The sequence below is a fragment of the Oncorhynchus gorbuscha genome, linkage group LG15, assembly GCF_021184085.1.
Source record: "Oncorhynchus gorbuscha isolate QuinsamMale2020 ecotype Even-year linkage group LG15, OgorEven_v1.0, whole genome shotgun sequence".
Classification (NCBI taxonomy): domain Eukaryota; kingdom Metazoa; phylum Chordata; class Actinopteri; order Salmoniformes; family Salmonidae; genus Oncorhynchus; species Oncorhynchus gorbuscha.
Genome location: NC_060187.1, coordinates 75,819,990 through 75,846,966, shown reverse-complemented (window position 1 = coordinate 75,846,966; position 26,977 = coordinate 75,819,990). Strand labels below are relative to the sequence as shown.

At 44.0% G+C, this 26,977-nt stretch overlaps 1 protein-coding gene and 1 pseudogene across 1 annotated transcript; one reads left to right on the top strand and one right to left on the bottom strand.

Moving 5' to 3' along the window:
• The first annotated feature begins 207 nt into the window (after positions 1–207).
• LOC123997329 lies at positions 208–8,862 on the top strand (annotated as a pseudogene).
• An 814-nt stretch (positions 8,863–9,676) lies between these two features.
• Positions 9,677–23,326, bottom strand: LOC123997328 (anionic trypsin-1-like). Its single transcript, XM_046301469.1, has 5 exons — positions 23,168–23,326; positions 10,842–10,995; positions 10,269–10,528; positions 9,776–9,928; positions 9,677–9,681 (listed from the first exon to the last, which is right to left on the bottom strand). The coding sequence occupies exons 1-5, from the start codon at positions 23,229–23,231 to the stop codon at positions 9,677–9,679; spliced, it is 636 nt and encodes a 211-aa protein (XP_046157425.1). The 5' UTR covers positions 23,232–23,326.
• Between the last annotated feature and the right edge of the window lie 3,651 nt (positions 23,327–26,977).

The following is a 26,977-nucleotide window of genomic DNA, read 5'->3' as shown; positions in this document are numbered from 1 at the left end:
ATGCTTCGTGGGTGACTGTTGTTGATGTGTGCAGAGGGTCCCTGGTTTGCGCCCGGGTATGGGCGAGGGGACGGTCTAAAGTTATACTGTTACACTACTTTAATGCACAACACGGCGGACATAAGTCAACCCCACGAAAACACAGGGCGTATAACAAAACAAACGCCCCAAACACGGGGACTTAAACTGTCCAGCAAAACCCACGAAATGGGAAAACACGTAAACCACAGATGTGCACAAGTTACACAACACAGAAGGTCACAATAATGAATCCCGCACAAAGAACCAGGCGGGCCGGCTGACTAATAAAGCCTCCCTAATTATACCCAACTCAAAACAGGTGTACTCAATAAACACATAAGGAGGGGGAGGAAAGAATCAGTGGCAACTAGTAGGCCGGTGACGACGACCGCCGAGCGCCACCCGAACGGGAAGGGGAGCCACCTTCGGTCAGAGTCGTGACACTCTGTCTCATGGTAAAATGTATAGAATTGCAGGAAATGTGCTTTAAAACGGCAACAAAAATCTGCTTTATAGCAAAACATGTAGAGTTTGCTTGAAAACTGGAAAACTTTCTCTGCTGAAGCCAAGAAGTAGACATTTACTTTAGTCTGGCCATGTATTGCAGAATTAATAGTAAAAGTCATTGTATGCTATTTTTATTGCATTCTAAAGGAGTGGTGTTCTGATTATGAGGGGGTCCCTGGTGAATTTGCTAACACAAAACGGGTTCCCGGCCCCAAATAGTTTGAAAACTGCTGTACTTGACTACTGTATTGTGGTCGGCAATGTTGACAACAGAAAAATGAGACGGTAATTTCATTGAATCAAAACTTCTATGAAGATCCTGACATCATCAATGAAATTAAGAACTATGACAAGTTTACCCAATCAGAGAATTCAGCCAAGGTCAAGGAGGACCTGGATCTCCTAGAGAATGTGACACTTAACATCGCTGTGACAGGGAAAAGTGGGTCAGGAAAGTCCACTTTCGTTAACGCCTTACTTGGACTGGATGGGGACGAGGGAGCAGCAGAAACCAGAGTGATGGAGACCACCATGAAGGCCATTAGATGCTCCCACCCCACCATGACTAATGTGAAAATCTGGGACCTGCCTGGTATCAGCCCTTCAAACTTTAAAGCAAAGAATTACCTGAAGGAGGTCAAGTTTGAAACCTACGACTTCTTTGTCATCATCGGCACTGTGAGGTTCAAAGAGAACAACATCATGCTGGCCTCAGAGATGAAGATGTTCTACTTTGTCCATTTGAATATCGACAATGAGCTGAGCTGAGGTATGGAAGAAGAACTACAGGGAGGAAGATTTGCTCTCCAAGATCAGACATAATTGTGAGGAGAACCTGAAGACCGTAGGGAGCCCAAAAGTCTTCCTCATCTCCACCTTGAGCTGGGGAAGTACAATTTCCAGCAGCTGCTTGACTCTCTCTCTCAAAAAACCTCCCAGAGCACAAGAGGTCAGCCTTGATCCAGTCTTTGATTCGCTCCAAAGTCATGATTGAAAAGAAGAGGAAGGAGCTTTTCAAAACTCATTGCGTTGCAGCTGCTGCCACCTCAACCACAGCAGCCGTACCCATCCCTGGCTTCTCAGTGGTCTGTGAGGTTGGTATTATGCAGGCCTTCCTCTCCAGGCCCTTCATAGCCTTTGGACGAGATGAGACTCTCAGAATGTGTCAATAAGCCAGTGGGTGAACTGGGCTCAGCGATGAAGTCTCGCTTCGCTGGGGGGGTCGATGAGAAGGTGGTGGCTGGAATGCTGAGTACAACAGCTATGGTGGCAGCTAAGACCATTGTGGTTGAGTTGACTAGCATACCTGCCATTGGTAGGTTTGGATCAGTGGGGATTGCCTTTGCCACTACTTTACACCTTCTGGACAAGGGATTAAAAGAGATGGTGGAGGATGCTAAAGCAATGCTCATGATGGAAGGTGTAGAATGATGTAAAATGATCAAACTGAAAACACCTTGTTCTTCATGGATGCTATAATGGCTGCAAAAACATATCCTACAGGTCAAATGTCTAATCACCTTTGTTACCATGACAACCGAGTCAGGAACCCAATGTTTGAGTTTGTTAACTTAGTTATAGATTTGTTATTAGAATTAGCTTCATTATTAGCATTAACATTTTGTTAGCTGTAGCATAGTTATTAGCTATAGTGTTATTACTAGCATTTGTATCATCATTAGCATTAGCATTGTTGAGTGCAAAACAATGGATGCTATACATACATCTGTTATCAAAAATGTGTTAGCATTTTGATTTGTCTTTGTGACATCTTTTTTTCCCCTGCTCTGCACTCTTTATAATTGTCAGTATTTGATTGTACTAGTAACTAGCAGGTGAATGCTTGGGAAATGTAAAGTTGTCTATCACTAACAATATGTGAGTTCATATTGAAGTAATGACATCTATTTTTAATTGAGATATTTTGTAATTGTATCTACACTGCCACATGCACAGGGTCGCAGATGTTGTTGCAGTGTTCAGTGAAATACTTAAGATTCGAGCTCCAACAGAGCAGGTGTGAATGAAACAATAAAAGACGAATTATACTGAACAAAAATATAAACGCAACATGCAACAATTTCAACAATTTTATTGAGTTACAGTTCATATAAGGAAATCAGTTAATTGAAATAAATTCATTAGGCCCTAATCTATGGATTTCACGTGACTGGGCAGGTGCGTAGCCATGGGTTGGCCTAGGAGGGCATAGGCCCACCCACTGGGGAGCCAGGCCCACCCACTGGGGAGCCAGGCCCAGCCAATTAGGATTAGTTTTTTGGCACAAAAGGGCTTTATTACAGACAGAAATACTCCTCAGTTTCATCAGCTGTCTGGGTGGTTGGTCTCAGATGATCCCGCAGGTGAAGAAGCCGGAAGTGGAGGTCCTGGGCTGGCGTGGTTACACGTTGTCTGCGGTTGTGAGGCCGGTTGGATGTCCTGCCAAATTCTCTAAAACGACATTAGAGGTGGTTTATGGTAGAGAAATTAACATGAAATTATCTGGCAACAGCTCTGGTGGACTTTCCTGCAGTCAGCATGCCAATTGCATGCTCCCTCAAAACCTGGAACTTGGAATTGTGGTGTGTGACAAAACTGTACATTTTATTGTCCACAACACAATGTGCACCTGTGTAATGATCATGCTGTTTAATCAGCTTCTTGATATGCCACACCTGTCAGGTGGATGGATTATCTTGGCAAATGATAAATGCTCACTAACAGGGATGTAAACAATGGAACATATGGAACATTTCTAGAATCGTTTATCTCTGCTTGTGAAAAATGGGACCAACACTTTACATGTTGCATTTATATTTTCGTTCAGTATACATTTAGTTGAGATGCATAGCAAGCTGTGCAAGTGGATAAACCTTACGTAACCTACTGTAACCACATGGGCTATCTTCACTTCTTCTCTGTTCACATTAGAATGGGAAAAAAATCATAATTATAAATGCAAAAAGTCTACTTCTTTGAATATATATGCCAATTAAATTGATAAATGTGACTGAATATAGGCCTATAGTATGGGCATCTCAGTGTTTTGTCAGTACATAACCTTTTTTATTTCTATATACTTGTTTTAAATATATGCAGTTCTGTCCTTGAGCTATTCTTATCTATTATTGTTCTGTATTATGTCATGGTTTATGTTTTCTTTGGGCCCCAGGAAGAGTAGCTGCAGCTTTTGCAACAGCTAATGGGATCCTAATAAAATAACAATAACCAGCACTCCAGACTGAGGTAGAGATGGGTCCGTACCTCAGAACAGACTATTAGAACAATTATACAGTACAGATTTACAGCAGTTATTTGGCTGGGTATGACATTATCAATTGCCCATCAAATCAATCAATCAATCAATCAAATGTATTTATAAAGCCCTTTTTACATCAGCTGATGTCACAAAGTGCTGTACAGAAACCCAGCCTAAAACCCCAAACAGAAAGCAATGCAGATATAGAAGCACGGTGGCTAGGAAAAACTCCCTCGAAAGGCCGGAACCTAGGAAGAAACCTAGAGAGGAACCAGGCTCTGAGGGGTGGCCAGTCCTCTTCTGGCTGTACCGGGTGGAGATTATAACAGAACATGGCCAAGATGTTCAAACGTTCATAGATGACCAGCAGGGTCAGATAATAATAATCCCAGTGGTTGTAGAGGGTGCAACAGGTCAGCAACTCAGGAGTAAATGTCAGTTGGCTTTTCATAGCCGATCATTCAGAGTTAGAGACAGCAGGTGCGATAAAGAGAAAGTCCAAAACAGCAGGTCCAGGACAAGGTAACACGTCCAGTGAACAGGTCAGGGTTCCATAGCCGCAGGCAGAACAGTTGAAATTGGAGCAGCAGCATGACCAGGTGAACTGGGGACAGCAAGGAGACACCAGGCCAGGTTATACTGAGGCATGGTCCTATAACCCCACCCACTTTGCCAAAGCACAGCCTCCACACCACTAGAGGGATATCTTCAACCACCAACTGATAGAGGAATTCTAAATTCCTGTATGTTTTATTGCCAAAACCAATTCGCACTCATTTCTAATTCATTAATGAGTTGTAAGTTCATTAATTATGCATGAAGTAGATTGAGACCAGTCTTAAAAGCCAAAGGTAACAGCGTTTATTACAAGAGAGTACTAAACGCATACACATATTTCCACAGGTTATAAACTGAAAATGACATCATCAGTTTCCCACCCTCTCTCCGATTCTCACAAGAGCCCATTGTTTTTAGGTCTGGAACTCTCCTTCTACTCCCCCCATAAAACTACATTCCAAACTGTCTAAAAATATACTTTTCTCCACTAATGGAACACTACCCAAACATTTCTTATCTGTCTGAAAAGCTATAGCATCGCTGCCCCTTAAACCTCCCGAGAGGCACAGACAATTAATTCGTTCTGCTTACATTTTCAGTAACAGCCAAGAACCAAGAACCCATGCATTTCATATCATAACATAATAGTATCAGAATAAATGGTTTTAATCAGAAATGTATATATAATTAATCATTTCAACTATAATTTCCTCTATCACCAACCTACTACTGTGAGGTTCTGTGTTATACACTATAGCCCTTACCATATCATATGTGATGGAATATTATTTGCTTTCGTGGGTATATGTGTTATGCAACAAAGCTGACTTGAGACATTGTTAACAGTTTCAGGGCCATGGGCCTTTCTCATGATGGAAAAATACAGAATAACATGAAGACAGGAACTGTGCAACGAGTTGGGGGGGCACATTCAGAACATAGTGTTGCGATAACAGGAGCCAGGAGCCTGATAACTGTATATTCTACACAACTACAACGATTGACCGATGGAGTGCCCGGGGGATGGGACCAGCTTGCGCCAACAAACAACGATAGGCTAGGTGAGTCTAAACCACGCCCAGTCTTTACTCTGACATGCCGGATCGGAAGCAGGAACTACTTCTGTCATCAGAGTATATTATAATATCTTTGTCAGGAACAAGTCAGTTCTCTGTTTGCCCTGCGAGGTGTGACAGAGAGCCCGTATATACGAAAATTGCATTTACCATTTATTGCTTAGCTAATAAAAAATACATAGCATACAATCGGTGACTCAGTATCATACTTATCCTGATACCAGATTCGAATTGACACAACCCTAACACTACCCTGAGACAAGGCTGAGTATAGCCCACAAAGATCTACCCTACGGCATGAACCTGAGGCGGGTACTGACCCGGACAGGAAGATCACGTCAGTGACTCAACCCACTCAAGTGACGATTGGAAGAGCGCCAGTAAGCCTGTGACTCAGCCCCTGTAATAGGGTTAGAGGCAGAGAATCCCAGTGGAGAGAGGGGAACCGACCATCACGTGTTATGCATTCAACAGACGACAGCAACACTCAGTCCAGTCTTCTAATGGCTTCATGAAACATAGTCCCATCATCTGACTCCACACTGAAATACTGAACTAAAAGTAGCAGTTAGCTAATTGCCAATGTCAGGTGGTCTGTAGCTCTATTTGGCATATTCAATAACAAATATTCATGTTTTTGTAAGAGTTAGCTAGCTTGTAAATAAGCTAACTAAAAGTAGCCTACCTTTTCCTGTTGACAAAAATGTGCTCAAATCCTGAAACAACCTTATCTAGCTAGCCTACGGTTTATTATATGATTATTGCTTCACAAACATATTTGAATTAAATAATACATTTTTATGAACCTTGCTCTTTGCCACTCCAACCTCGGCAACAATGCTGCAAAAATACTAACATTATCTACACCAAGCCATTGAGAGTAAACGGTGTCGGGCGAGATAGCTAGCTATTTTTCTGACCATTCAGCAGCATCATTAATATTGATATAAATGTCAATGCAACAGCAAAAACAAATGAAAAGGCAGCTAGTTAGCTGTCATTTCAGAGTTAGATGTGACTGTGTTACACGGAACCCAAACCGGCTGCGCGCATGTGCCATCGTGTGCCATCGTGCGCTATCGTGCTTAAATGTATTTTGTCCCCCTACACCAAACGGGATCACGACACGCAGGTTAAAATATCAAAACAAACTCTGAACCAATGTCATTAATTTGGGGACAGGTTGAAAAGCATTAAACATGTATGGCAATTTAGCTAGTTAGCCTGCACTTACTAGCTAATTTGTCCTATTTAGCTAGCTTGCTGTTGCTAGCTAATTTTTCCTGGGATATAAACATTGAGTTGTTATTTTACCTGATATGCACAAGGTCCTCTACTCCGACACACATAAAACGGCCAACCGAATGATTTCTAGTCATCTCTCCTCCTTCCAGGCTTTTTCATCTTTGAACTTATATGGTGATCGGCATCTAAACTTTCATAGTATTACCATGACCACCAGCAAAACAGTTAGTCTTTCAATCACCCACGTGGGTATAACCAATGAGGAGATGGCATGTGGGTACCTGCTTCTATAAACCAATGAGATGGGAGAAGCAGGACTTTCAGCGCGATCTGCATCAGAAATAGAAAGGAGTTCTATTTTTGCCCTTGGCATCAGCAGATGCTCGTTGGCACTCTCGGTCAGCATGTTAGGTTTTTCTCAGCTATTGTTTGCTAAAATCCACATGACCTTTTGGGATAGGGAAAGAAACCTCAAGATTTTTTGCCTTCACTGGGTTTATACGTATATAGAACCTTCTTTAGTAAAGGGTTATTTAATCTTGTCAAATCAAATAAAAGTTTATTGGTCGCGTACACAGATGTGCAAATGTTATCGCAGGTGCAGCGGAATGCTTGTTCCTAGCTCCAACAGTGCAGTAATACCTTACAAAACACAAAACAATACACAAATAATCCAAAAAGTAAAAAGAAAGAAATATCGCCCAAAGAACCATGAAGTTTGCCAATCCATAAAACAATGCATAAAACCCCAAATAACCCTTTTTTCGAAGATTGCACAATGCATCTATATTACATAAATGGATAGTTCCGCATGTGATGGATGTTTGTGTGCTATTAATTTAGCTAATTATGGGTTGTCAGGAGCAAGATGTCTGATGAAAACTTATATGAGGATCTTGACATCGACAAGGAAATGAAGAACTACGACAAGTTTACCCCAACAGAAAAGGCAGCCAAAGCAAAGGAGCACCTGGATCTGCTGGAGAACGTGACCCTTAACATTGCTGTGACAGGGGAGAGCAGGGCGGGAAAGTCCATCTTTGTTAATGCCTTACATGGACAAAGGGGCAGTAGAAACTGGAGTTGACCAAGACCACAATGAAGCCCATTAGATACAGCCATCACACAGTGCCAAACGTGAAATTCTGGGACCGGCCTGGTACCGGCACCCCAAACATTAAGGCAAAGAAGTACCTGAAGGAGGAAAAGATTAAAACCTACAACTTTTTCATCATCGTCGGCACAGTGAGGTTCAAAGAGAACAACATCATGCTGGCCAAAGAGATCCAGAATATGAAGAATATATTTTACTTCTTCCGGTCGAAGATTGACAACGACAGCCGAGCTGAGGCATGGAAGAAGAACTACAGGGAGGAGGATTTGCTCTCCAAGATCAGACAGAATTGTGAGGGGAACCTGAAGACCGTAGGGAACCCCAAAGTTTTCCTCATCTCCACCTTTGAGCTTGGGAAGTACGATTTCCAGAAGCTAATCTACTCTCTGGAGGAAAACCTCTCAGAGCACAAGAGGTCTGTCTAATCCAGTCTCGGTTTGCTCAATAGTCATGATTGAGAAGAAGAGGAAATATCTTTTCAAAACCGCCTTTGCTGCAGCTGCTGGTGCCTCCACCACAGCAGCCATACCCATCCCTGGCTTCTCAGTGGGCTGAGAGATTGGTGTTATGCAGGCCTTCTTCCACAAGGCCTTCATAACCTTTGGACTGGGTGAGAAATCTCTCCGGAGACTCTCAGAATGTGTCAACAAGCCAGTCGTTGAACTGAGCTCAGCAGTGAAGTCTCGCTTCGCTGGGAGAGTTGATGAGAAGATGGTGGCTAGAATGATGCATACAGCAGTCATGGTGGCAGCCAAGGCTATCGAAGCTGTGTTGACCACTGTTGTTTTTAGTTTTGGTGCAATGGGGATTGCTTTTGCCACTACATTACACCTTCTGCACAAGGGAATAAAAGAGTTGGCGGAGGATGTTAAAGAAGTGCTAATGGCGGCAGGCCTGGAATTACAAAAAATGGTCAGACTGAAAACACCCTGTTCTTCCAGGTGGATGCGGTTACAATGGCTGTACTTTAGATACAGATTTTCACAAGTCAGACGTCCGATTCATGTCTGATCACTTTTGTTACCATGACAATATGAACAGAGCCATGAACCCAATGTTTGTGTTTGTTTACTTAGTTCTAGTGTTGTACGTAGAGTTAGCATCATTATTCAAATGATCATTGTTAGTAGCTATAGCATCATTATTAGCATTGTATCATTATCAGCATTAGCAGTGTGTAGTGCAAAACAAAGGAGGCCATGCATATGTTAGCATATGTTTGTTAGCATGGTTACTTTTCCATTTAATTTGTCTTTGCCTGCTCTGTACTCTATACCATTGTCACTATTTGATTGTACTAGTAAGTAGTAGGTGGGTGCTGAGGAAATTCCTAACAGTGGAAGAGTTCCTCTGTTAGCATGCTTCTTTGTGTCATCTAATTTTCAATTATTAAATTGTTTGATGTGACTTTAAATATTCTAGTAATCTACCCTGTTATCTAAATCATTGATTGTTTGTGTATTTTTTTATTGACACAAATAATTGTAATAAAAAACACAAACATGCATTAGTGAAGTCAAAGATGCCATTTTATTGACTAGATGTCTCTTTGTCTTCCTGCATGTAACAACATCAGCCTTCTATCTCCCTCTACTTCATCTTCTTCTTCTTCTCTCTCTCTCTCTCTCTCTCTCTCTCTCTCTCTCTCTCTCTCTCTCTCTCTCTCTCTCTCGCTCTCTCTCGCTCTCTCTCTCTAGTCTGGTGTGGAGGGTACAGGCTAGTAGTTGGTGATGATCTCTGTGATCCAGGGCAGCAGGGCACAGACCTTGGTGTAGACACCAGGATAGTTTTACAGCTGTGGACACAGCCAACACCCCAGGACACGATGCCATGCAGCTCTCCGTTACATACCAGGGGACCCTCCCTCTCCCTTCCACTCCTTCCCTCCCTCAGCGGTCACCCTGAGACAGAAACAGAGGGAGAGAAGAACATCGATAATGAATTAATATATAAATGAATAAAGAAACAAATGAAATGTTCTGTTTGTGAGGTTGCAGGGTATTCTCCATACCTGACAGGCGTCCTTGCCTCCCTCCAGGTATCCGGCACACACCATGGTATCAGTAATCTGGCCAGGGTAGGACTCCTCACAGGCCTTCTTAGACAGGATGGGGATGTCCACACACTGCAGGTTAAATGGGTTGAACACTGCCAGAGAGAGAGAGACAGAGAGACCGATGAGAGACAGAGAAAGAGAGAGAGAGAGAGAGAGACACACAGTTGGGGAGAGAGGGAGAGACAGAGAGAGAGAGAGAGAAGGTTGGGGGGAGAGAGGGGGGGGGGGTATACAGTAAGTGGTGTTCTTAGAAGTAGCTACCCTCTGAAGTAAATTGACTTGCTGATTTCCCATCAAAATGTAGACCTAGCGTGAGCTATAGTTTCAAGAAAAAGTATTTTTAGTTGATTACATTCAATAACCCATATTTTCTCATCCCAATCTCATCCTCATTCCACCCCATCCCATACTACAACCCATCTACATAAATACCAGAGTCGGTGTAGATGTTTCCCCATCCAGACACCACACACATGTCCCCGGCCTTGGGGCAGGCTGTGGGCAGGGCGATGGGCTTGACAAACTTGTTGAGAGTGACAGGGTGGGCCAGCTTCAACAGCATAATGTCGTGGTCCAGGGTCTGGTAGTCATAGCTCTGGTGCCAGTAGATGGCGTCCACAGACATGTACTGCTCCGTTCCCTCATGCTCCCAGATGTGGTGGTCACCCAGGATAGCAAGCTGACTCCAAGGACTGGAGGGAGGGAGAGAGAGGGAGAGAGAGGGAGAGAGAGAGAGAGCGAGAAGGAGAAAGTGAGAGAGTGAGAGAGTGAGGGAGAGAGAGAGAGAGGACATGATTTATTAAGGAAAGCAGAAAGGGATGAAGGTGAAGAAGTGGAGAGAGGAAAGCAGAGAAGACAAGAAGGAGAGAGGGGAAGACAGAAAGTGAAGACAGATGGAAAATTGGAGAAGGGAGAGGAGAAAAAAATAGAAACCTTTACATGAAGAGGCCTTTGGGAGGCACAGTGAAGGGAAAAGATGGTTGACAGTGACCCTGCAGTACTCACTTCATCCAGCAGTGGGCGGCAGAGATGATCCACTGGTCATTAATGAGGGAGCCGCCACAGAAGTGGTAGCCGATGTTAAGAGAGGCTTGCCAGGGCTGGGAATGAGCCTCACACTCATAACCCCCCACGATCCTGTCATCCATAGGAGCTGCCGCTGAGGGAGGGAAGGAGTGGAAGGGAGAGGGAGGGTCAGAAGAGAAAGAGTAGGATGGAGAAGGGAGTCGTGTTCAGAAAGCATGACAGAAGGTAACAGAAGACAGAAAGATGCAGAGGTTAGAGATAATATTATATTATACAAGATTGGCAAAAGGAGAACATTAAGCTGATGTCCACATTGTCTGTAAAACATGTGTGTCTCTACGCGTGTCTCTACGCGTGTCTCTACGCGGGTCTCTACGCGGGTCTCTACGCGGGCCTCTACGCGGGCCTCTACGCGGGCCTCTACGCGGGTCTCTCTGCGTATGCGTGTCTCTACCACGAGTCTCTACCACGTGTCTCTACGCGTGTCTCTACGCGTGTCTCTACCACGTGTCTCTACCACGTGTTTCTACCGCGTGTCTCTACACGAGTCTCTACCCGTGTCTCTACGCGTGTCTCTACGCGTGTCTCTACGCGTGTCTCTACGCGTGTCTCTACGTGGGTCTCTACGCGGGTCTCTACGCGGGTCTCTACGCGGGTCTCTACGCGGGTCTCTATGCGTGTCTCTCTGCGTATGCGTGTCTCTACCACAAGTCTCTACCACGTGTCTCTACCACATGTCTCTACGCGTGTCTCTACCACGAGTTTCTACCACGTGTCTCTACCCGAGTCTCTACGGGAGTCTCTACGCGAGTCTCTATGTGTGTCTCTACGCGAGTCTCTACGCGTGTCTCTACCCGTGTCTCTACGCGTGTCTCTATGTGAGTCTCTATGTGTGTCTCTACATGTGTCTCTATGCGAGTCTCTATGTGTGTCTCTACATGTGTCTCTATGCGAGTCTCTATGTGTGTCTCTACGCGTGTCTCTATGTGAGTCTCTATGTGAGTCTCTATGTGAGTCTCTATGCGTGTCTCTACATGTGTCTTTATGCGAGTCTCTGTGTGTCTCTATGCGTGTCTTTATGCGAGCCTCTATGTGTGTCTCTATGCATGTCTCTACATGTGTCTTTATGCGAGTCTCTATGTGTGTCTCTATGCATGTCTCTACATGTGTCTTTATGCACGTCTCTTTGTGTGTCTCTATGCATGTCTCTACATGTGTCTTTATGAGAGTCTCTATGTGTGTCTCTATGCGTGTCTCTGTGTGTCTCTATGAGAGTCTCTATGTGTGTCTCTATGCAAGTCTCTATGTGTGTCTCTATGTGTGTCTCTATGTGTGTCTCTATGTGTGTCTCTATGCAAGTCTCTATGTGTGTCTCTATGTGTCTTTATGTCTCTATGCGTGTCTCTATGTGTGTCTCTATGTGTGTCTCTATATGCGTGTCTCTATGTGTGTCTCTATGTGAGTCTCTACTCTATGCATGTCTCTACATGTGTCTTTATGCAAGTCTCTATGTGTGTCTCTATGCGTGTCTCTATGCGAGTCTCTATGTGTTTCTCTATGCGAGTCTCTATGCGTGTCTCTATGTGTGTCTCTATGTGTGTCTCTATGTGAGTCTCTATGTGTGTCTCTATGTGTGTCTCTATGCGTGTCTCTATGCGTGTCTCTATGCGTGTCTCTATGCGTGTCTCTATGCGAGTCTCTATGTGTGTCTCTATGTGTGTCTCTATGCGAGTCTCTATGTGAGTCTCTATGTGTGTCTCTATGCGTGTCTCTATGCGTGTCTCTACATGTGTCTCTATGCGTGTCTCTACATGTGTCTTTATGCGAGTCTCTATGTGTGTCTCTATGCGAGTCTCTATGTGTGTCTCTACGCGAGTCTCTATGCGTGTCTCTATGTGTGTCTCTATGTGAGTCTCTATGTGAGTCTCTATGCATGTCTCTACATGTGTCTTTATGCAAGTCTCTATGTGTGTCTCTATGCGTGTCACTATGTGAGTCTCTATGTGTGTCTCTATGCGTGTCTCTATGCGAGTCTCTATGCGAGTCTCTATGTGTGTCTCTATGTGTGTCTCTATGTGTGTCTCTATGTGTTTCTATGCGTGTCACTATGCGAGTCTCTATGTGTGTCTCTATGCATGTCTCTACATGTGTCTTTATGTGAGTATCTATGCGAGTCTCTATGTGTGTCTCTATGTGTGTCTCTATGTGTTTCTATGCGTGTCTCTATGCGAGTCTCTATGTGTGTCTCTATGTGTGTCTCTATGCGTGTCTCTACATGTGTCTCTATGCGTGTCTCTACATGTGTCTTTATGTGAGTATCTATGCGAGTCTCTATGTGTGTCTCTATGCGTGTCTCTATGTGTGTCTCTATGTGTGTCTCTATGCGAGTCTCTATGTGTGTCTCTATGTGTGTCTCTATGCGTGTCTCTATGCGAGTCTCTGTGTGTCTCTACATGTGTCTCTATGTGAGTCTCTATGTGTGTCTCTACATGTGTCTCTATGCGAGTCTCTATGTGTGTCTCTACGCGTGTCTCTATGTGAGTCTCTATGTGAGTCTCTATGCGTGTCTCTACATGTGTCTTTATGCGAGTCTCTGTGTGTCTCTATGCTTGTCTTTATGCGAGTCTCTATGTGTGTCTCTATGCATGTCTCTACATGTGTCTTTATGCGAGTCTCTATGTGTGTCTCTATGCATGTCTCTACATGTGTCTTTATGCAAGTCTCTATGTGTGTCTCTTTGTGTGTCTCTATGTGTGTCTCTATGCGAGTCTCTATGTGTGTCTCTATGTGTGTCTCTATGTGTGTCCCTATGCGTGTCTCTATGCGAGTCTCTATGTGTGTCTCTATGCGTGTCTCTATGCGTGTCTCTACATGTGTCTCTATGCGTGTCTCTACATGTGTCTTTATGTGAGTATCTATGCGAGTCTCTATGTGTGTCTCTATGCGAGTCTCTATGTGTGTCTCTACGCGAGTCTCTATGCGTGTCTCTATGTGTGTCTCTGTGAGTCTCTATGTGAGTCTCTATGCATGTCTCTACATGTGTCTTTATGCGAGTCTCTATGTGTGTCTCTATGCGTGTCTCTATGCGAGTCTCTATGTGTGTCTCTATGTGTTTCTATGCGTGTCTCTATGCGTGTCTCTACATGTGTCTTTATGTGAGTATCTCCGCGAGTCTCTATGTGTGTCTCTACGCGAGTCTCTACGCGTGTCTCTACCCGTGTCTCTACCCGTGTCTCTACGCGTGTCTCTATGTGAGTCTCTATGTGTGTCTCTACATGTGTCTCTATGCGAGTCTCTATGTGTGTCTCTACATGTGTCTCTATGCGAGTCTCTATGTGTGTCTCTACGCGTGTCTCTATGTGAGTCTCTATGTGAGTCTCTATGTGAGTCTCTATGCGTGTCTCTACATGTGTCTTTATGCGAGTCTCTGTGTGTCTCTATGCGTGTCTTTATGCGAGCCTCTATGTGTGTCTCTATGCATGTCTCTACATGTGTCTTTATGTCTCTAAGTGTGTCTCTATGCATGTCTCTACATGTGTCTTTATGCGAGTCTCTATGTGTGTCTCTATGCATGTCTCTACATGTGTCTTTATGCACGTCTCTTTGTGTGTCTCTATGCGTGTCTCTATGCGTGTCTCTATGAGAGTCTCTATGTGTGTCTCTATGCGTGTCTCTGTGTGTCTCTATGTGTGTCTCTATGTGTGTCTCTATGCAAGTCTCTATGTGTGTCTCTATGTGTGTCTCTATGCGTGTCTCTATGTGTGTCTCTCTGCGTGTCTCTATGCGTGTCTCTACATGTGTCTCTATGTGTGTCTCTACATGTGTCTTTATGTGAGTCTCTATGCGAGTCTCTATGTGTGTCTCTATGCAAGTCTCTATGTGTGTCTCTACGCGAGTCTCTATGCGTGTCTCTATGCGTGTCTCTATGCGAGTCTCTATGTGTGTCTCTATGCGAGTCTCTATGCGTGTCTCTATGTGTGTCTCTATGTGTGTCTCTATGCAAGTCTCTATGTGTGTCTCTATGTGTGTCTCTATGCGTGTCTCTATGCGAGTCTCTATGCGTGTCTCTATGCGTGTCTCTACATGTGTCTCTATGTGTGTCTCTACATGTGTCTTTATGTGAGTCTCTATGCGAGTCTCTATGTGTGTCTCTATGCATGTCTCTACATGTGTCTTTATGCGAGTCTCTATGTGTGTCTCTATGTGTGTCTCTATGTGTGTCTCTATGTGTGTCTCTATGCGAGTCTCTATGCGTGTCTCTATGTGTGTCTCTATGTGTGTCTCTATGCGTGTCTCTATGCGTGTCTCTATGCGTGTCTCTATGCGTGTCTCTATGCGAGTCTCTATGTGTGTCTCTATGTGTGTCTCTATGTCTCTATGCGAGTCTCTATGCGAGTCTCTATGTGTGTCTCTATGTGTCTCTATGCGTGTCTCTACATGTGTCTCTATGTGTCTCTACATGTGTCTTTATGCGAGTCTCTATGTGTGTCTCTATGCGAGTCTCTATGTGTGTCTCTACGCGAGTCTCTATGCGTGTCTCTATGTGTGTCTCTATGTGAGTCTCTATGTGAGTCTCTATGCATGTCTCTACATGTGTCTTTATGCAAGTCTCTATGTGTGTCTCTATGCGTGTCTCTCTATGTGTGTCTCTATGCGTGTCTCTATGCGAGTCTCTATGCGAGTCTCTATGTGTGTCTCTATGCGAGTCTCTATGTGTGTCTCTATGTGTGTCTCTATGCGTGTCTCTATGCGAGTCTCTATGTGTGTCTCTATGTGTGTCTCTATGCGTGTCTCTACATGTGTCTCTATGCGTCTCTACATGTGTCTTTATGTGTCTCTATGCGAGTCTCTATGTGTGTCTCTATGCGTGTCTCTATGTGTGTCTCTATGTGTGTCTCTATGCGAATCTCTATGTGTGTCTCTATGTGTGTCTCTATGCGTGTCTCTATGCGAGTCTCTGTGTCTCTACATGTGTCTCTATGTGAGTCTCTATGTGTGTCTCTACATGTGTCTCTATGCGTCTCTATGTGTGTCTCTACGCGTGTCTCTATGTGAGTCTCTATGCGTGTCTCTACATGTGTCTTTATGCGAGTCTCTGTGTGTCTCTATGCTTGTCTTTATGCGAGTCTCTATGTGTGTCTCTATGCATGTCTCTACATGTGTCTTTATGCGAGTCTCTATGTGTGTCTCTATGCATGTCTCTACATGTGTCTTTATGCAAGTCTCTATGTGTGTCTCTTTGTGTGTCTCTACATGTGTCTTTATGCGAGTCTCTATGTGTGTCTCTATGCGAGTCTCTATGTGTGTCTCTACACGAGTCTCTATTCGTGTCTCTATGTGTGTCTCTATGTGAGTCTCTATGTGAGTCTCTATGCATGTCTCTACATGTGTCTTTATGCAAGTCTCTATGTGTGTCTCTATGCGAGTCTCTATGTGTGTCTCTATGTGTGTCTCTATGTGTGTCCCTATGCGTGTCTCTATGCGAGTCTCTATGTGTGTCTCTATGCGTGTCTCTATGCGTGTCTCTACATGTGTCTCTATGCGTGTCTCTACATGTGTCTTTATGTGAGTATCTATGCGAGTCTCTATGTGTGTCTCTATCTATGCGAGTCTCTATGTGTGTCTCTATGCGAGTCTCTATGCGTGTCTCTATGTGTGTCTCTGTGAGTCTCTATGTGAGTCTCTATGCATGTCTCTACATGTGTCTTTATGCGAGTCTCTATGTGTGTCTCTATGCGTGTCTCTATGCGAGTCTCTATGTGTGTCTCTATGCGTGTCTCTATGTGTGTCTCTATGTGTGTCTCTATGTGTGTCTCTATGCGAGTCTCTATGTGTGTCTCTATGTGTGTCTCTATGCGTGTCTCTATGTGTGTCTCTATGTGTGACTCTATGCGTGTCTCTATGCGAGTCTCTATGTGTGTCTCTATGTGTGTCTCTATGTGTGTCTCTATGTGTGTCTCTATGCGTGTCTCTATGCGTGTCTCTACATGTGTCTCTATGAGTGTCTCTATGCGAGTCTCTATGTGTGTCTCTATGCGTGTCTCTATGCGTGTCTCTACATGTGTCTCTTTGCGTGTCTCTACATGTGTCTTTATGCGAGTCTCTATGTGTGTCTCTATGCGAGTCTCTATGTGTGTCTCTACACGAGTCTCTATTCGTGTCTCTATGTGTGTCTCTATGTGAGTCTCTATGTGAGTCTCTATGCATGTCTCTACATGTGTCTTTATGCAAGTCTCTATGTGTGTCTCTATGCGTGTCACTATGTGAGTCTCTATGTGTGTCTCTATGCGTGTCTCTATGCGAGTCTCTATGCGAGTCTCTATGTGTGTCTCTATGTGTGTCTCTATGTGTGTCTCTATGTGTTTCTATGCGTGTCTCTATGCGTGTCTCTACATGTGTCTCTATGCGTGTCTCTACATGTGTCTTTATGTGAGTATCTATGCGAGTCTCTATGTGTGTCTCTATGCGTGTCTCTATGTGTGTCTCTATGTGTGTCTCTATGCGAATCTCTATGTGTGTCTCTATGTGTGTCTCTATGCGTGTCTCTATGCGAGTCTCTGTGTGTCTCTACATGTGTCTCTATGTGAGTCTCTATGTGTGTCTCTACATGTGTCTCTATGCGAGTCTCTATGTGTGTCTCTACGCGTGTCTCTATGTGAGTCTCTATGCGTGTCTCTACATGTGTCTTTATGCGAGTCTCTGTGTGTCTCTATGCTTGTCTTTATGCGAGTCTCTATGTGTGTCTCTATGCATGTCTCTACATGTGTCTTTATGCGAGTCTCTATGTGTGTCTCTATGCATGTCTCTACATGTGTCTTTATGCAAGTCTCTATGTGTGTCTCTTTGTGTGTCTCTACATGTGTCTTTATGCGAGTCTCTATGTGTGTCTCTATGCGAGTCTCTATGTGTGTCTCTACACGAGTCTCTATTCGTGTCTCTATGTGTGTCTCTATGTGAGTCTCTATGTGAGTCTCTATGCATGTCTCTACATGTGTCTTTATGCAAGTCTCTATGTGTGTCTCTATGCGAGTCTCTATGTGTGTCTCTATGTGTGTCTCTATGTGTGTCCCTATGCGTGTCTCTATGCGAGTCTCTATGTGTGTCTCTATGCGTGTCTCTATGCGTGTCTCTACATGTGTCTCTATGCGTGTCTCTACATGTGTCTTTATGTGAGTATCTATGCGAGTCTCTATGTGTGTCTCTATGCGAGTCTCTATGTGTGTCTCTATGCGAGTCTCTATGCGTGTCTCTATGTGTGTCTCTGTGAGTCTCTATGTGAGTCTCTATGCATGTCTCTACATGTGTCTTTATGCGAGTCTCTATGTGTGTCTCTATGCGTGTCTCTATGCGAGTCTCTATGTGTGTCTCTATGCGTGTCTCTATGTGTGTCTCTATGTGTGTCTCTATGTGTGTCTCTATGCGAGTCTCTATGTGTGTCTCTATGTGTGTCTCTATGCGTGTCTCTATGTGTGTCTCTATGTGTGACTCTATGCGTGTCTCTATGTGAGTCTCTATGTGTGTCTCTATGTGTGTCTCTATGTGTGTCTCTATGTGTGTCTCTATGCGTGTCTCTATGCGTGTCTCTACATGTGTCTCTATGAGTGTCTCTATGCGAGTCTCTATGTGTGTCTCTATGCGTGTCTCTATGCGTGTCTCTACATGTGTCTCTTTGCGTGTCTCTACATGTGTCTTTATGCGAGTCTCTATGTGTGTCTCTATGCGAGTCTCTATGTGTGTCTCTACACGAGTCTCTATTCGTGTCTCTATGTGTGTCTCTATGTGAGTCTCTATGTGAGTCTCTATGCATGTCTCTACATGTGTCTTTATGCAAGTCTCTATGTGTGTCTCTATGCGTGTCACTATGTGAGTCTCTATGTGTGTCTCTATGCGTGTCTCTATGCGAGTCTCTATGCGAGTCTCTATGTGTGTCTCTATGTGTGTCTCTATGTGTGTCTCTATGTGTTTCTATGCGTGTCTCTATGCGTGTCTCTACATGTGTCTTTATGTGAGTATCTATGCGAGTCTCTATTTGTGTCTCTATGCGAGTCTCTATGTGTGTCTCTATGCGAGTCTCTATGTGTGTCTCTATGTGTGTCTCTATGCGTGTCTCTATGCGAGTCTCTGTGTGTCTCTACATGTGTCTCTATGTGAGTCTCTATGTGTGTCTCTACATGTGTCTCTATGCGAGTCTCTATGTGAGTCTCTATGCGTGTCTCTACATGTGTCTTTATGCGAGTCTCTGTGTGTCTCTATGCGTGTCTTTATGCGAGTCTCTATGTGTGTCTCTATGCATGTCTCTACATGTGTCTTTATGCGAGTCTCTATGTGTGTCTCTATGCATGTCTCTACATGTGTCTTTATGCAAGTCTCTATGTGTGTCTCTTTGTGTGTCTCTATGTGTGTCTCTATGCGAGTCTCTATGTGTGTCTCTATGTGTGTCTCTATGTGTGTCTCTATGCGTGTCTCTATGCGAGTCTCTATGTGTGTCTCTATGCGTGTCTCTACATGTGTCTCTATGCGTGTCTCTACATGTGTCTTTATGTGAGTATCTATGCGAGTCTCTATGTGTGTCTCTATGCGAGTCTCTATGTGTGTCTCTACGCGAGTCTCTATGCGTGTCTCTATGTGTGTCTCTATGTGAGTCTCTATGTGAGTCTCTATGCATGTCTCTACATGTGTCTTTATGCGAGTCTCTATGTGTGTCTCTATGCGTGTCTCTATGCGAGTCTCTATGTGTGTCTCTATGCGTGTCTCTACATGTGTCTTTATGCGAGTCTCTATGTGTTTCTCTATGCGTGTCTCTATGCGAGTCTCTATGTGTGTCTCTATGCGTGTCTCTATGTGTGTCTCTATGTGTGTCTCTATGTGTGTCTCTATCCGTGTCTCTATGTGTGTCTCTATGTGTGTCTCTATGCGTGTCTCTATGTGTGTCTCTATGTGTGTCTCTATGTGTGTCTCTATGCGTGTCTCTATGCGTGTCTCTACATGTGTCTCTATGAGTGTCTCTATGCGAGTCTCTATGTGTGTCTCTACGCGTGTCTCTATGTGAGTCTCTATGTGAGTCTCTATGCGTGTCTCTACATGTGTCTTTATGCAAGTCTCTGTGTGTCTCTATGCATGTCTTTATGCGAGTCTCTATGTGTGTCTCTATGCATGTCTCTACATGTGTCTTTATGCGAGTCTCTATGTGTGTCTCTATGTGTGTCTCTATGCGTGTCTCTATGTGTCTCTATGTGTGTCTCTATGCGTGTCTCTATGTGTGTCTCTATGTGTGTCTCTATGCGTGTCTCTATGCGAGTCTCTATGTGTGTCTCTATGCGTGTCTCTATGCGAGTCTCTATGCGAGTCTCTATGTGTGTCTCTATGCATGTCTCTACATGTGTCTTTATGCGAGTCTCTATGTGTGTCTCTATGTGTGTCTCTATGCGTGTCTCTATGTGTCTCTATGTGTGTCTCTATGCGTGTCTCTACGCGTGTCTCTATGCGCGTCTCTGTGTGTCTCTATGCGTGTCTCTACATGTGTCTTTATGCGAATCTCTATGTGTGTCTCTATGCGTGTCTCTACACGTGTCTCTATGCGAGTCTCTATGTGTGTCTCTACATGTGTCTTTATGCGAGTCTCTATGTGTGTCTCTATGCGTGTCTCTACACGTGTCTCTATGCGAGTCCCTATGCGAGTCTCTATGTGTGTCTCTATGTGTGTCTCTATGCGTGTCTCTACATGTGTCTTTATGCGAGTCTCTATGTGTGTCTCTATGCGTGTCTCTATGCGTGTCTCTACATGTGTCTCTATGCGAGTCTCTATGTGTGTCTCTACGCGTGTCTCTACGCTTGTCTCTACGCGTGTCTCTATGTGTGTCTTTATGTGTGTCTCTATGTGTGTCTCTATGCGTGTCTCTACACGTGTCTCTATGCGTGTCTCTACATGTGTCTCTACGCGTGTCTCTACGCGTGTCTCTATGTCTCTATGGGTGTCTCTACAAGTGTCTCTACGCGTGTCTCTACGCGTGTCTCTATGCGTGTCTCTATGCGCGTCTCTGTGTGTCTCTATGCGTGTCTCTACATGTGTCTTTATGCGAATCTCTATGTGTGTCTCTATGCGTGTCTCTACACGTGTCTCTATGCGAGTCTCTATGTGTGTCTCTATGCGTGTCTCTACATGTGTCTTTATGCGAGTCTCTATGTGTGTCTCTATGCGTGTCTCTACACGTGTCTCTATGCGTGTCTCTACATGTGTCTCTATGCGAGTCCCTATGCAAGTCTCTATGTGTGTCTCTATGTGTGTCTCTATGCGTGTCTCTACATGTGTCTTTATGCGAGTCTCTATGTGTGTCTCTATGCGTGTCTCTACACGTGTCTCTATGCGTGTCTCTACATGTGTCTCTATGCGAGTCCCTATGCGAGTCTCTATGTGTGTCTCTATGTGAGTCTCTATGCGAGTCTCTATGTGAGTCTCTATGCGAGTCTCTATGCTAGTCTCTATGTGTGTCTCTATGTGAGTCTCTATGTGTGTCTCTATGTGTGTCTCTATGCGAGTCTCTATGTGTGTCTCTATGCGTGTCTCTATGTGAGTCTCTATGCGAGTCTCTATGTGAGTCTCTATGCGAGTCTCTATGCGTGTCTCTATGCGTCTCTGTGTGTCTCTACGCGAGTCTCTATGTGTGTCTCTATGTGAGTCTCTATGTGAGTCTCTATGCGAGTCTCTACGCGTGTCTCTATGCGTGTCTCTACGTGTGTCTCTATGTGTGTCTCTACGTGTGTCTCTATGCGAGTCTCTATGTGTGTCTCTATGCATGTCTCTACACGTGTCTCTATGCGTGTCTCTACATGTGTCTCTATGCGAGTCCCTATGCGAGTCTCTATGTGTGTCTCTATGCATGTCTCTATGCGAGTCCCTATGCGAGTCTCTATGCATGTCTCTACATGTGTCTTTATGCGAGTCTCTATGTGTGTCTCTATGCGTGTCTCTACACGTGTCTCTATGCATGTCTCTACATGTGTCTCTATGCGAGTCCCTATGCGAGTCTCTATGCATGTCTCTACATGTGTCTCTATACGTGTCTCTACACGTGTCTCTATGTGTGTCTCTATGCGTGTCTCTACACGTGTCTCTATGCGTGTCTCTACATGTGTCTCTATGCGAGTCCCTATGCGAGTCTCTATGTGTGTCTCTATGCGTGTCTCTATGCATGTGTCTCTATGCGTGTCTCTACATGTGTCTTTATGCGAGTCTCTATGTGTGTCTCTATGCGTGTCTCTACATGTGTCTCTATGCGAGTCCCTATGCGAGTCTCTATGTGTGTCTCTATGCGTGTCTCTACATGTGTCTCTATGTGTGTCTCTACATGTGTCTCTATGCGAGTCCCTATGCGAGTCTCTACGCGTGTCTCTACGCGTGTCTCTATGCGTGTCTCTATGCGAGTCTCTATGCGAGTCTCTATGTCGAGTCTCTACGCGAGTCTCTACGTGTGTTTCTATGTGTGTCTCTATGTGTGTCTCTATGTGTGTTTCTATGTGTGTCTCTATGCGTGTCTCTACGTGTGTTTCTATGTGTGTTTCTATGTGAGTCTCTATGCGTGTCTCTATGTGTGTTTCTATGTGTGTCTCTATGCGTGTCTCTATGTGAGTCTCTATGTGTGTCTCTACGCGTGTCTCTATGCGAGTCCCTATGCGAGTCCCTATGTGTGTCTATGCGAGTCCCTATGCGAGTCCCTATGTGTGTCTCTATGTATGTCTCTATGCGAGTCTCTATGCGAGTCTCTATGCGAGTCTCTATGCGAGTCTCTACACGTGTCTCTACGTGTGTTTCTATGTGTGTCTCTATGTGTGTCTCTGTGTGTTTCTATGTGTGTCTCTATGCGTGTCTCTATGTGAGTCTCTATGTGTGTCTCTATGTGAGTCTCTATGTGACTCTCTATGTGTGTCTCTATGCGAGTCTCTACACGTGTCTCTACGTGTGTTTCTACGTGTGTCTCTATGCGAGTCTCTATGCGAGTCTCTATGCAAGTCTCTACACGTGTCTCTACGTGTGTTTCTATGTGTGTCTCTATGCGTGTCTCTATGCGAGTCTCTATGTGTGTCTCTATGCGAGTCTCTACACGTGTCTCTATGTGTGTCTCTATGTGAGTCTCTATGTGTGTTTCTATGTGTGTTTCTATGTGAGTCTCTATGTGTGTTTCTATGTGAGTCTCTATGCGAGTCTCTATGTGTGTCTCTACGTGTGTTTCTATGTGTGTCTCTATGCGTGTCTCTACGCGTGTCTCTATGCAAGTCTCTATGCGAGTCTCAATGTGTGTGTTTGTTACCTGCAGCCCCCAGGAGTGTGAGTACAATCAGGCCAATCATCGTGCTGCTGAGACAAGTCTTCATTCACCAGACTGGACATGTGCACTCTGCGATTCTCTACATTTATACCTTCATCTCAACTGATATCCCTCCACCCTGTCCTGCCCCCTTTCCAAGTCTCTCGTGCCTGATGCCCCACCCCAAACTCTCCTGCCCCATCATGCCTCATCTTATCACAAACTCCCCTTATATTCTACCAGGTACTCAGAGCATGCGTTTATCCCATTCCTCACACCAATTTCATCATGGCGTTTGAGACATTTTGTTATTGGAATAAGTCACAGCTGCAGCTGTCTCAACCTTGGGACTTTGGACAGAAAGTGTTTAATGTTGAAACAGTTGTGCTGTTGGCCAGATTGTCAGAGTGGTAGGATCATTGAGACCTCTTGCAACACCTCAAAGAAGTGGGGGAAAAAGGTTGTTGTACTTTTCAGGTACTAGTTCTAACATCACAGGTGGCCATTTCTCTCACAGCTCCTGGCCTATATTCAAGGGCATACTAAGTGTACTAAAGAATAGTTACAGAGATAAGGAAGGCTCTATGAGTAACATTTGAATAGAACCAGACAGAATGATGATTTGCAATCAGTACATTCAACAGAATAATTGGTTGTTCTGTAAGATGCAGCATTGGAAAGTGAATAGACCTTGTGGGATGAGCACAGGCTGTTAAGTAGCCGTGGTCCTTTTGATACTGCATATGGCCAACCATGGGTACATGTCCTTATGTGCCACATGCCACTTCAAAAGGCTAAATGTCTGTCACATTCAGTTTGCCAGCTACTGGTTAATCATCAGTTAGGTGTACAGTCCCCAACGTATTTATTTGGGCAGTGAAGATACAAATGTTCATTTGGCTCTATACTCAAACATTTTGGATTTGAGAACAAATGTTTTATACACTACATGGCCAAACGTATGTGGACACCCCTTCAAATGAGTGGATTTGGCTCAGCAACACCCGTTGCTGACAGATTTATAAAATCAAGCACACCGCCATGCAATCTCCATAGACAAACATTTGCAGTAGAATTGCTCCTACCGAAGAGCTCAGTGACCTTTAACGTGGCACCGTCATAGGATGCCACCTTTCCAACAAATCAGTTCGTCAAATTTCTGCCCTGCTAGAGCTGTCCCGGTCAACTGTAAGTGCTGTTATTGTGAAGTGGAAACCTCTAGGGGCAACAATGGCTCAGCTGCAAATGGCAGGCAACAAAAGCAGGTGTCCACATACATTTGGTCATGTAGTGTATGAGGCAACAGTACAGACTTTCACCTTTTATTTTAGCGTGCTTTCATACATCTCTGTTTTACCGTTTAGAAATGAATGCACTTTTTGCATCTAGTCACCCCATCACTTATAGTGTATTTAATTTAATCAAAAGTTTGGTCCCATACTCCTAGCACACAATGACTACATCAAGCTCATGACTCTACAAACTTCTTGGATGCATTTGCAGTTTGTTTTGGTTGTGTTTCGGATGATGTTGTGCGAATGGTAAATAATGTATTTTGTCATTTTGGAGTCAAGTCAGTTTTATTGTAAATACGATGTTCCCGAACACTTCTACATTAATATGGATGCTACCTTGAGTACAGATAATCCTATTACTAGCCTATTCAACCTCTCTTTCGTATCGTCTGAGATCCCCAAAGATTGGAAAGCTGCCGTGGTCATCTCCCACTTCAAAGGGGGAGATACCTTAGACCCAAACTGTTATAGACCTATAGCCATCCTGCCCTGTCTTTCTAATATCTTTGAATGCCAAGTTAATAAACAGATCACCAACCATTTCAAAACCCACTGTACCTTCTCCACTATGCAATCTGGTTTCCAAGCAGGTCATGGGGGCACCTCAGCCACGCTCAAGGTCCTAAACGATATCATAACCGCCATTGATAAAAGACAGTACTGTGCAGCCGTCTTCATCGACCTGACCAAAGCTTTCGACTCTGTCACTCACCGCATTCTTATTCTTATGACTGCCTCGCCTGGTTCACCAACTATTTCTCAGATAGAGTTCAGTGTCTCAAATTGAAGGGCCTGTTGTCCGGACCTCTGGCAGTGTCTATGGGGGTGCCTCAGGGCTCAATTCTCAGGCCGACTCTTTTCTCTGTATATATCAATGATGTCGCTCTAGCTGCTGGTGATTCTCTTACGACACCATTCTGTATACATCTGGCCCTTTGGACACTGTGCTAACTAACCTCCAAACGAGCTTCAACGCCATAAAACACTCCTTCGTGGCCTCCAACTGCTTTTAAATGCTAGTAAAACTAAGTGCATGCTCTTCAACCAATTGCTGCCCGCACCCTCCTGCCCGACTAGCATCACTACTCTGGATGGTTCTGACCTAGTCTAACCTGTCTGGTTAGACTGTAAACTCTCCTTCCAGACTCACATTAAGCATCTCCAATCCAAAATTAAATCTAGAATCGGCTTCCAATTTCGCAACAAAGTCTCCTTCACTCTTGCCGCCAAAACATAACATCGTAAAACTGACTATCCTACCGATCCTTGACTTCGGTGATGTCATTTACAAAATAGCCCCCAACACTCTACTCAGCAAACTGGATTTAGTCTATCACAGTGCCATCCGTTTTATCACTAAAGCCCCATATACTACCCACCACCGTGACCTGTATGCTCTCGTTGGCTGGCCCTCACTACATATCCGTTGCCAAACCCACTGGCTCCAGGTCATCTATAAGTCTTTGCTAGGTAAAGCCCCACCTTATCTCAGCTCACTGGTCACCATAGCAACACCCACCCTTAGCACGCGCTCCAGCAGGTACATTGCACTGGTCATCCCCAATGTCAACACTTCCTTTGGCTGCCTTTCCCTCCAGTTCTCTGCTGCCAATGACTGGAACGAATTGCAAACTAACTTTAAGCATCAGCTGTCTGAGCAGCTTACCGTATTGTATTAATGCTAAATTGTAATTATTTTCCCTCTAGGACCTATGTATTGCCTACCTCCCTACTCTTCTACATTTGCACACACTGTACATAGATCTTTCTATTTTTCTTTTCTTTTGCGTTATTGACTGTACGTTTGTTTATGCGTAACTCTGTGTTGTTGTTTTTGTCACACTGTTTTGCTTTATCTTGGCCAGGTCGCAGTTGTAAATGAGAACTTGTTCTCAACTGGCCTACCTGGTTAAATAAAGGTGAAATAAAAAATAAATAAAAAATAATGAATGAATAATGATGTTACAGATGGACAAAGGTCATGCCCCCAAAACATGCTAACCTCTCACCATTACAAATAACAGGGGAAGTTAGGATTTTCTTGGAGTTATGATATTCATGCATCTGTAACTTTATCACTCATCATTATTCAAGATTCATTCATGATTATCATGGTAACATCCACATGAATGTAGAAGTGTTCAGAAACATATTCTATTCTTATTAACAATAAAAGTGACTCTAAAATGACAATATATTATTGACCATTCATTTCTACTGGGCACAACATAATCTGAAACACAACCAAAACAAACTGCAAATGCATCCACCAAGTTTGTAGAGTCACAAGCTTGATTTAGCAGTGGTGGAAAAAGTATTACATTGTCATTGAGTAAAAGTACAAAGTCAAAGAAAATGCTATACATGAAATTCCTTATATTAAGCTAATCAGATGGCACACTACAACACTCTCAATACTTCTGACACCTTCAAATGGGAGGACAAGATACATAAAGTACTATCATTTCGAAATGGTAAAACAGATATTTATGAAGCACCCTCAAATTGAAGGAGACAT